Source organism: Nanorana parkeri, unplaced genomic scaffold, assembly GCF_000935625.1.
Source record: "Nanorana parkeri isolate BGI_ZX_2015 unplaced genomic scaffold, ASM93562v1 scaffold994, whole genome shotgun sequence".
NCBI lineage: Eukaryota > Metazoa > Chordata > Amphibia > Anura > Dicroglossidae > Nanorana > Nanorana parkeri.
In genome coordinates, this window is record NW_017307262.1 from 43,618 (window position 1) to 55,271 (window position 11,654).

Here is an 11,654-nt window from a genome sequence, read left to right on the forward strand (position 1 = left end):
TACCCCCCCCCCCCCCCTTCTCTATCCATCACGTTAACCCCTGAATTGTGTGTGGATCCTAAAAATGCAGTTTTTCGGTATCGAGTACGACTACCAATATTTATTTATTTATTTATTTTTTTCAGTACTCCTCGATACTAATACTGGAAGTCCCAAGGAAACTGGGCGGCGAGTCATTACGACAAAGTGACGAGGGAGCATGGAGCCGGCTTATCGGCCAATCGGGAAGCCGGGGGGCAAGTCATTAACCACCCTCCGGCTTCCTGATTGGCTGGGAAGCCATCTTCATTCTTCCTGTTGACGAGGGAGCTTCCCGCCCAATCAGGTAGCCAGGCGGCGTGTAAAGGCTTGCCACCCGGCTTCCTGATACCGGAATTGGGAGCATTTACAAGTACTCGCCCAAATACTTGGTATCGGCACCGGCACCAATACTAGTGTCAGTATCGGTGCATCCCTAGGGTCTGGTATAAAATTGTCGTGCCTGGTTCATAGAAGTACTTGGTGTATACCGGCAGCGTGTCTCTGGCTTTCAGCCCTCTTGCTTTTTTATTTGCCCTTTTTATTAGGACAATGAAGCCTGCTTCCTTTCATCCCTGTTCTGGTCATCACATGACACATGGTGCAGACACGACGGAGTAAAAGCGGTCAGACTAACTGCGTTCATATGACCGGCATGCGGATGGTGGGGTTCATAAAGGGACAGAAGAACAGGTGTGGGGCAGCGGGACTTTCATGCCGTGATGGCAGATAACTCGGCACAACTTGAGTTCATCGCTTTCTTCTTGCTGTCTTGTATGCGTGTGCTCGTTCCTCTTTTGGCCAGTCTGGGTTACCCGGTATAAATGTTCCTTTGATGAATTCAGGGACTTTAAACTGCATTTCCCATAATCCCCTTCTGCTCCTCTGGTGCCCAACAATCTCCTTTTAGAAATGACAGCGCACCATGTGATATCTACAATAAAACTTTATTCAATGACAACATCTTAGGTTGGGTTCACGCGAGCTGCGTTGTTGTTGCCCTCCTCACCGCCCACCTACACAATAACGTGGCAGCCGTTTGGGACCATCTACATGGCAGCAACGTTTCTCAGTATGGCGGTTTTAACCCGGCATGTCACAACTGCAAGACGGCAACTCCCATCAAACGTGCCCATTGAAGTCCATGTGACTGAGCCATAACCCAAACGGTTGGCACGCAGCTCTACATGTCGGCAAACCGCTGCTCAACTGATCCGAGAAGCGATCCGCCATAGATCTTTTCTGGAAGGGCGGTAAACTCTGCCGCCCGTGTAAAGAAGGCCAAAGGCACAGCAGCGGTCAGCAATAAAAACCTGACAGGGGTTTCAATCCTTCCACAAACATCCAAAATTCAAAACAAAAATAAGCTATGGATTTTAGTACACTTTTTACTTTAAAATTGCGATATATGGTGGCTGGTCTTGTCTCTGCCCCCCTCCTGTAATAAAGACCAGTCACTGCTGCTCTCTCTTCTTGTGCAGGGTGGCTGGTCTTGTCTCCGCCCCCTCCTGTAATAAAGACCAGTCACTGCTGCTCTCTCTTTGTGCAGGGTGACTGGTCTGGTCTCCGCCCCCTCCTGTAAGAGCCCATTTACACCAGGGCAGTTGCGGATCAGTGCGGTTACTGCGCTGATCTCAAAAGGGAGTCTTTAATTGCGTTTCAGCGCTGAATTGCGATCAGCGCGCTTTCCATTGAAAGCTGTATGTAAACCGCACTGATCAGCGCGGCAAAAATAGTGCAGGGAGCAGTTCGGGTGGGGGGCAGTTCGGATCGCGCGGACCTGCGCGGTCGCATGAACGGTCCCCATAGCAATGTATGGGATCGTTCATATTGGCGGATCCGTGCGGCCGAACCGCCGCGGTGTGAATGGGGTCTAATAAAGACCGGTCACTGCTGCTCTCTCTCCTTGTGCAGGGTGACTGGTCTTGCCTTCGCCCCTTCCTGTAGTTTTCTGCAGGCATCCTGTAGTGGGTGGAGCCTGCTGGGCCCCTCCCACAGGGGCTCTCCACATATCTGGGTTTGCAATGGCATTTGATGCACACAAAGCAGATTTACAGTACATTCTTTGTGGCTTTTGAGGAATATATTTAAATGAAGACTTTTGTGCCCGGCTTTAAAAAAAATCAGCTCTAACTGCAAAAAGAAGACATTTTCTGCAGGAGCAGGGGGAAGAAGAATTTGCAACAACCCTTCTGTAAACAATACTGTTACCTGGATATTGTGGATGAGAAGGAAGATTTGTAGTTTTTGGCAGTCATGGAAAGTCCTAGCTGGCGGCAGATTTATAAAGATTTAATTGCATTAGAAGGATCGTGTAGAAATGATGTAATTTTTTATTTTAAATGTCACAACCAAAGCTGCTGCTGCAGCCACTTCCTCGCATGCGAGTCCCCCGAACGCACATGAAGCCGCTGTGACCAAGCTTGTAGTGGTATTTATGTGAGCCCTGAGTGGGTGGAAATGGTATAAATTGCTGATTCCTTCCAGCCAACTGTCCTGCCGCGGCTTTCATGTGCGGGGCGCTTAATAGAGGCGCGATTTACTGAAGTGTTTATATACGCTTTGTGTCCGCTCTTATTTCATCGCTCTATTGCCACGGCGGAGGCGAGGTGCGACACGCCACCGCCAGAGACGCCAGGAGCTGCGGAGGTCTATGGTGGTGGTGGGGGGGATGGAGGCTGCAGGCGCCTCCGAGCACTTCTCGCCTCCGAACTCGTCACATCCACCGCTTTATAATTAGAGAATTAAACAGCGGCGGCGGCGGACCACCAAACGGAGGATATATATATATATATATCTCTCTCTGAATCTTGGTGAGCTTTGTGTATTTCTTCCAGATCTGTGCAGTAATCCAGTGTGAGACTTGGAGCTTCCTGTAATAAAGACAGCTCACTGCTGCGCTCTCTATGTGCAGGGTGACTGGTCTGGTCTCCGCCCCCTCCTGTAATAAAGACCGGTCACTGCTGCTCTCTCCTTGTGCAGGGTGACTGGTCTTGTACCCGCCCCTTCCTGTAGTTTTCTGCAGGCAGTCTGTAGTAGGTGGGGCCTGCTGGGCCCCTCCCGCAGCTCTGCTCCCTGCACAGGCTACGTTCAGCACAGTGATGATGTCACTGATGCTTTTACAATGTAATATCGGCGTCTACAAAGGCATTTGGTACACATACAGTGGATTTATATTCCTTTGTGGCTATTTAGGAATATATTTTGTAATCTGAGTCCAGTGGGGTGTAGTGACCAGGCTGTGTTGCTTAACTGCAGTAGAGGAAAGTCAGGTCACAAGGCTGGCTGTGCTGTGTGGCAGAGCTGTGATAATCACTAGACTGGATGGACAGAAATATAACCCTTTGGCTAGTAAAAATTCTGTTTTGTGTCTTCTCTGTGTTTGCCGTTTTTCTCGGAGTTCAGCTTTTTATCTGATTTATTGCCAGTTATTACACCCGGCACGGTTTATATGGATGGACCAATTAAGTTAATGGAACAATTGGTACATTTGCTCACATTTTTTTTTTTTCTCTGTAGCTAGCAGTTGATCCGTTCCGCAGCATATGGCGCGGCCTCCATACCCGCGTATAACGGGTGGCGCGTCGTCCATCTGCAGGTCGACGTGACGGAAGGAAGTGGCGGCCTGGCGAGCGTGCGGTTGTGGCTCAGCTGCGACAGATGCTCCCGGCTGGTCCTGGCAGCGCTTCTCCCCGTCCGCCTGAGCGCCGGGATTCCGCCGTCAGGATCGCACGCGGCCTCCAGCCCCCTCCCCAATCTGTCTGGTGTCAGCTGGTGGCAGATGTTGTAAACATGGAGGAGGCGGCGATGGGGAAGTCTGCGGCTCCTGTACATCATCATATATACATGCTGGGAGTTTTTCTGCAGATGGAGATGTCTGGGACGGATGTCATCCGCTGTATTTTTGTTTAAAAATAAGACTCGGAGGTTAAAGGGGGAGCAAATATAAACCGAGCAATGAGACGGAGGAATATTCTGGAAGGATTGGAATTTAAAGCCTGTCCCAGGGTTGGGGGGCTATCCTGGCACTGCAATGGTTAACTGCCCAATAAATTGATATTAAAGGAGAACTATGGGGTCAGGGGTTTTCCCCATAAGTCTCCTTAGGGTAACGGGAGGATACAAACTAGCGTCCTCCCGTCACCCTAGGCTCAGTATATAGAGAGCTGTAGCTCCCTATATACTGAGACACTGAAGCGGATCCTGACAATTGTGCCGGGATCCGCCCAGCTGCGTGAGTGACAGCTGGCTCTGCCTATCTAGAGGCAGAGCCAGCTGTACCCGCCCCCTCCCCCGTCCGTTCCGCCAGTCAGCGCTGGCGGATCGGAGCAGGGAGGGGGGAATCCAGCCCCTCCCCTGTCACGGCAGAGAGCCGTGACAGGATCGAGAAGTGAGTGAACGCCGGTATGTGTTCGCTCACCTCCCGATCTACTGAGCCGACCTGTGACAGTCTCATTGTCACAGGTCGGCTAGAACTATGAGGTGACCGAAAATCACTCACCTCATAGTTCTCCTTTAGGCCCCGTTCCCACTGCGCGATATGCAAATCGCGCGTTTGTCGCGCGATTTGCATATTGCGCAACATCAAGATTTGCCGCGCGATATCGCGTTCAAGCTTGCATTGAGCAAGCTTGAATCGCGGCTAAATCCGCTCCAAAAAGGGTCCTGCTGTAGCGACACACGACCCGCGACAGCAGGACCCTTTGCCCCATTGAAATCCATTGGAGCGCGATATCGCGGGAATTAGCGCGCGATAAATCGCTCAATGTGAACGGGGCTTTAAAGTCAAAAGATTTTAAAGCAAGTCCAAATGCTGATGAAATCAATGGATGCTCTTTTTCTTGATGTTTGATAATGTTAGTTTTCTGTAGAATCAGCTGGTCCCCTGAGCCCCCCTGGTTTTGGGTGGCCCCTTTTTTCCCTTGCAGGGTCCTATGGAGTCACCCTTGTGTGTTCTAGTAAGCTGCGTGTGTCCTTACAAACACACAGGCCCAGCAAGGCAAGCCTCTCCCCTGCTCCTCCCTTCTCCAAGCTAGCAGTGGGACGGCTGCTGGAGACTGCTCTGTCACTTGTGATCTTGTACTGGGGAGGAAGTTTGGGGAAGCCGAGCTGAGAGAGTTGGAGCTGTTCAGAAACATGACTGGAAGTTCTGGGGTAAAAATGTAAAATGCTTTGCTGGGCGATGTGTATTTCTTTGTTCTATGTAAGGGACTTTGCTGTATCCTTTTAGAGATCTACCATCAGAAAATGTTGAGACACCCCTGAGGAAGCTAGGAGACACCCCGGTGTGTCATGGCACCTTGGTTCAGAGAGGCTGCCCAAGATAAAAATGAGCAGTTAACCCTTGCAATGCAGGGGTAGCCTCACTGACGTTATAAAAGTGTGAATAGAGCCAGAAAGAAGTTTTTTCTTAAGTAGATTGGGGGATGGATAGAACCTGGTCAGATTCTGATTGCCATCTATGTCCTTGTTGCTGATTTTCCCTCCCTTCCTGTCTGGTGATACCGTGTATGCAGGACAGGAAGTGAGGGGAAATCTCTATTAGGGAGCCCCAATAAGTATAAAAATCTGACTGGGGTTCTAATCCTCCCCCCCCGCTTCATCCAAACATGACTTATTCTTTAACGGAGGACAGCAATACTGAGTCTCCGACAAGACAATAGGTGTATGAGGAGGATCATAACTGACGGCACAGGGAGGAGGATGAGCCGACTAATACGTCAGTTGATTCCAGGTCAATCAATGGCTCATTGTTGGAGTTCTCCTTTACGTTTTGCAGCTGGAAGTCCCTATGCTCCTGGTGTATGTGGCGTGAGACGGCGTCACTTCTGTGGCTAGTTTGTTCGGTGAGGACAGACATAGCCGAGAAGGCGACTCGTCATTTGCTCGGCCACAAAGGCCGCACTTCATAGATCTCCGTGCCGGTGTCACTGGAACAGCTGCGCAATCTCTCAGCCTCACCGCCAAGGCATGCCGGGACCGCACAGCTGTTAATGTCGTTCCTGCCGACGTACATCACAAATGTCGGCTAAATGATGCGAGCTTTCAGAATGCTCCCAACTACTACTCCCATCATCAGGGCGGTATTGTCCAGTGTAAAGAGCACCTGTACTATGGCAATGCACATGACTGTGTGAAAGATCAGGGAGGAGTAGAGGAAGACGCTGCTGTTGGTTGTATTGGTCTAGGCCAGTGACTTTGCCTAGGCTGAGATATTGCCATCAGTCTGCTGCAGGCAGAAGGAAGCATTTCCTCAGTCTCCCCTCCCCCAGTGATCAGACTGCTGCAGGCAGGAGGAATTATTTCCTGAGTCTCCCCTCCCCCAGTGTTCAGTCTGCAAGGGCAGGAGTAAGCATTTCCTCAGTCTCCCCTCCCCCAGTGATCAGACTGCTGCAGGCAGGAGGAAGCATTTCCTCAGTCTCCCCTCCCCCAGTGATCAGTCTGCCGCAGGCGGGAGGAAGTATTTCCTGAGTCTCCCCTCCCCCACTGATTAGTCTGCTGCATGCGGGAGGAAGCATTTCCTCAGTCTCCCCTCCCCCCGTGATCAGTCTGCCGCAGGTGGGAGGAAGTATTTCCTCAGTCTCTCCTCCCCCAGTGATCAGTCTGCCGCAGGCGGGAGGAAGCATTTCTTCAGTCTCTCCTCCCCTAGTGATCAGTCTGCTGCAGGCGGGAGGAAGAATTTCCTCAGTCTCTCCTCCCCCAGTGATCAGTCTGCCGCAGGCGGGAGGAAGCATTTCTTCAGTCTCTCCTCCCCCAGTGATCAGTCTGCAACTTTGTATCAAGTCACAAGGTTAGTGGCTGCAGCAAGGGACTAATGTGTCAGACATTTGTGAACACAGCCAAGAACTGCACAGGCACTAGGATGTATATGATTGTTTCACCTCTGAGCCAACATCTCAGTCCAGGAAGTAGATGGTGACCCAGGATGATGCTGGATGAAAGGTGGCTTTGTCCTTCTGGAGGACAAAGCAAAATATGTTGGTTCTGTTTTGACTAGTGTTTTTGTTTTGAAAAGTAGTTATTTGCAAATTTAAAAAGTTTTTTTTTCCAATTTTGACTGAAAACAAAAGTATGAAACAAAAAAAAAACAAAAAAAATGAAAGGTAAAAAATAAATCAGAAAAATAACTACAGGAAGTGAGCAGTGCTGATTAGCAATAACAAAGGGTTACGTACGAGATGCTTGTAGAACATGTCTCTTGTGTTCTAAATCCTCAAGTGCATGAAAGGTAGAATTTTCCATCGCTCTCGGTGATAATGATCACCAGGACCAATAGGGTGAATCTCCTCAGCGGGCACACTGGCAGCAATAAAATCCGGGGGGGGGGAGGGTTCTCTCACTTCCAATAAAAATCATGTTGGCTATACATGATGTACTATAAGGCCACATTAGTGAATTTTCCTGGAATCGAGAGATTTTAAATCCCGATTCCCGAGACTCGCGTACCAAATAAGGGAAAACCGCGCAGATCATCGCACAAAGCGCCGTCACCCCAGAAACATTCCTCGGCACCTTCTGGGTAATTTCCCGGCCGCGAAGGGGTTACGTACCCATTGGCAGCCCCGAAGGACCTTTTTTTTTTTTTTCTAATGAGGGATCGTAAATCTCCGGAATTTCAGCGAGATAAATGAGCGGCTGTGTGTTATCCTTGGCGGTTTGCTTATAATAAAAGCGTCTGGGAGCTCGGCTCTCTCTCTTCCCAGGCGGAATCACACAGTAGCCGTGACATCATCCCAGCGATGAAGATTGATGGCGGGATAAAGAGGCGCAGTGTACAATTTCAGGTGTCTATTAATAGGCGCGGATCCCCGGCTCACATAGGAGTCAGGCCTGGAAGTCGGCCATTTATCATACTAATTGTGTCATTAACTCCACAGATACAATGACACGGCAGACGGTTTATAGGCTCGGCCCGGGGTAACTCTGTATACAGACGGATATTGTTCAGGCTGCCGTAGGCTACCAGCAGATAGAAAATGGCGCTCGGAGAAAACAATGCAATTTCAGATCAATTTTTTAACTTTTTATTTGTTTAGCAATACAAATAACATTGAAGAATCGTCCGGCAGACCTGGAGTTTTTCAGCTACTTTGCATCGTAGGAATGCGGTGTCCATCATGCGCGTTTTTAGGTTGACAAGCGTATAGCATACACTCATTTCCTGAGCCCGTATCCACCGATTTCAATGTTACCCAACGCAGTTTCAGGTTTGTTTTAGAAAACCTCAATTTTCTCAGAGAAAGTAGTTTGTGTTTAAAAGCATCTGTCAAGGTAAAATTGAAAAAGAATTGGAATACATGCACATTTCCCCATGTCTTCTGCCTGATCTCCTATCTTCATAACCCCCTTCCATCTCCCTGCACCCTCTATAACCCCTCCTCATCTCCCTGCGCCCTCTATAACCCCTCCTCATCTCCCTGCACCCTCTATAACCCCTCCTCCTCTCCCTGCACCCTCTATAACCCCTCCTCCTCTCCCTGCACCCTCTATAACCCCTCCTCCCTCTCCCTGCACCTTCTATAACCCCTCCTCAGCTCCCTCTCCCTTCTTCATCTCATATTCATAACCCCTCCTCATCTCCCTTTACCCTCTATAACCCCTCCTCGGCACCCTCTCCTTTCCTCATCTCATCTTCATAACCCCTCCTCATCTCCCTTCACCCTCCTATAACCCCTCCTCATCTCCCTCTCCCTTCCTCCTCTCCCTCTCCCTTCCTCATCTCCATAAACCCCTAATCATTATCATCTCCAAAACTTCTCTCCATGACCCTTCCTCATCTCTCTTACCCCTCCTAATTTCCATAACTCCGCCTCGGCTCACTCTCCCTCGTGTCCAATGGCGCCCCTCCTCATAATACATTGAAGTCAAAAACCCCACAAACCTTCATTTGGACTGCATTGAGGTAAGATTGAATATAGTGGACACGTGTGTCTGGCATGCTTTGGCATTAACTAAAATTTTAACAGATGGCTGGGCTTGTCTGACAATGTAATGCTAAGGGTCCTGGTCCAAACACCCTGGAGCCAGGTAATGGCACCTTTGGTTGTAAAGCGTGACAATCTCTACACAATCTTCCATCTGCCAGAACTGTATAGTAGAAGCCGTACCTAAACATTCCATTTGTGTCCAGTCAGGATGACTTTTGTACTGCACAGCTAGTGCTGGATCTAAAGCCGATTTAAAGATGTATGGCCAACATAAGGTTCCTACAGTAAGAACATTTGCCCAAACGTCTGTGACCCCTCTGCAGTGCCCTTTGGCCCAAATTGTTTGGGCATCCCTGGCTGATCTCCCTCTTCCTCTGAGACAAGCCATGGCCTATAAGCTCTCCCTTCCCTGCTGCATAGGAACATGAATGGTCGGGTAACATCTAGCATCTGTAGGCACCTTTCTGCTTGACTAGGAACCATGCCGGTTTTCAGGCTAGGCCGGGGTCACCACGAACCATGCCGGTTTTCAGGCTAGGCCGGGGTCACCACGAACCATGCCGGTTTTCAGGCTAGGCCCGGGTCACCACGAACCATGCCGGTTTTCAGGCTAGGCTGGGGTCACCACGAACCATGCCGGTTTTAAGGCTAGGCCGGGGTCACCTCGGAAGTTTGTTTTATGGTGGAGGCGGTGAGGTTGGGGTCAGTTAGTCACGTGTGAAGCCCTCCTCCCTCTGTCTGCTTCTTAAAGCCCCATAAGAATGTCTGATGTCTCATCAGCCGCACATCTTCCACTTTCTGGCCGAGCAGACCCTCTTGGTGTGTGTCAGGCCCCCCCCCCGATGGTTTTAATGAGGTGCAAGAACCGTCTGGCCGCCGTCTCTTTGAAGAGAGAACTCGCACATTTTTGTAACACCTTCAAGCAAGGCCCCCCTTCCCGGGCGCTGCGCTTTTCTGACTCGGTGCGGCCAACGTGCCTGTATATGTATAGCAGACCAGTGCAGCCAAGAGTGCCGGATCGGATGGTGCCGGATACAGCTCACCATTGTCCTCCGCTCAGCGGGCTTTCTTCACCAATTATGTGCATGCAGCCAATCAGAATTAGCCAAACTCAAGTCAGAGCGTTACTATATTGGTTTTATCAAGCAAGCCCACTTGTGTCTCCTGAAATATGACGTATATGATGCAATCTGAAACCATCTACACAGCATATTTTGTTTTTCCAAGTGCCCTTTAAAAAGCTTTTATTATACGTAGCTCTAATATTACTCCACGTTCTTTAACAGGGTGACAACGCTGTTCATTCTGCAGTGAAGTCCTACAGGAGCATTGTCACCCTCTGGTTTTAGGTGGACATGTGACTTTAATGTGCAACTGAAGCCAAAACGTTTTTTTATTCTGGATAGATATAGTGGAGAGGGATTAGAACCCCTGACAGGTTTTTATTGCTTGTCTCTTTTTTTTTTTTTTCTACTTTCTGGTTCTCTTTGGCACAAATTATGTAATTGTGCCCAAGTTGCATCCTGGGAAGGTTACATCAGCAGAGCATTGCTGGGAAATCTCATCTGTAATCTCACGAGATCTCAGGGAAAGGCATTTTCCTCCCCTGAGATGATGTGCAAGGTCACGTGTGCCAGAAATCCAGGAAGTAAAGAGAGATCTAGTAAGTCACCTGCCCTTAGTAAAAATGGCAGCCCCCAGAAGAATGGGAAGGAAAAGTAAAATACGGTGCAAAGAATACAAAGCCGGCAATTATCTAGAAGCATCTGTTTGTAGATTGTCATCACTAAACATTTCTAAAGGTGCGTTTGTTGTCATTGGGAAGATCTGGGTAAAGTTCCTCTTTAATATTTAAATCAAAAGAGAGATTTTACTGATCTCCCCTACGTTCAGTAAGGATCCATGTACAAAAAAATATCCTTGCCTTGCAGGCAGCATCCGGGTCCTATTGAGTCAAGATCAGGACCAATGTGTTGATTGTACGAGTACGGTTGATGGTGCATTAGATTGTGAGCTCTTATGGGAGGGCCTGATGTATCGGTATCTTTGCCCTGTAAAGCGCAGACTAATATGAACAGCTTATAACGAAGGGGAGAGTAATACATTAATTTCCCAGAAATATCGATCAATTAGGTCCGGCGTGTTAAAATGTCTCTCGCACGTCACCGTGACAGTAGCGGCAGCGTGATGAATATTATTGTGCAAGTGTCAATGGGCCCTTTGTAGTTTTACATCAGGCTTGTACAGTGCTGTGGTATATGTCGGCACATCGTAAATCGTGCTGTGTTAGACTGTACGTGAAATATTTTTCATTGTGCTGAAAATGAAATGTCTTTATGTGTATTTGTGACCCGCCGGATTCATCTGTGGCGCCTTCCCTTCTTGTCTTTCAGATCGCGAAGACCAATCAATTCTTTGCACGTAAGTAGCAAAAATGTTTTGCACTATAATGGTTATAATGGAGTTTTTTTGTTTCCCAACTTCACTCTGGAAAATGAGTATATGTCCAGCAAAAAGTTTTTCGTATTAGTTTTGGGTGGGTCGAGAGGGAAGAGAAGCTTTGTTGGGTTTTTAACGTTCTCCGAGGCTCCATTCAGAGAGATTTTCCATCATTTCCTGTTGCAGTGACAACGGTTCCGCCAGACAGGAAGAGAGGATAATCTGCAATAGAGATATGGACAATAATAAAACACTTTTAGGGGTTATTTT

At 48.7% G+C, this 11,654-nt stretch overlaps 1 protein-coding gene across 1 annotated transcript in view; it reads left to right on the plus strand.

The window, feature by feature from the left end:
- MYH10 (myosin heavy chain 10) overlaps window positions 1-11,654 on the plus strand; it is a 108,003-nt gene that overhangs the window by 40,130 nt on the left and 56,219 nt on the right. Inside the window, exon 5 of the mRNA XM_018566978.1 lies at window positions 11,339-11,366. Within this exon, the coding sequence (XP_018422480.1) occupies window positions 11,339-11,366 (28 nt within the window). The remainder of the gene's footprint in view (window positions 1-11,338; window positions 11,367-11,654) is intronic.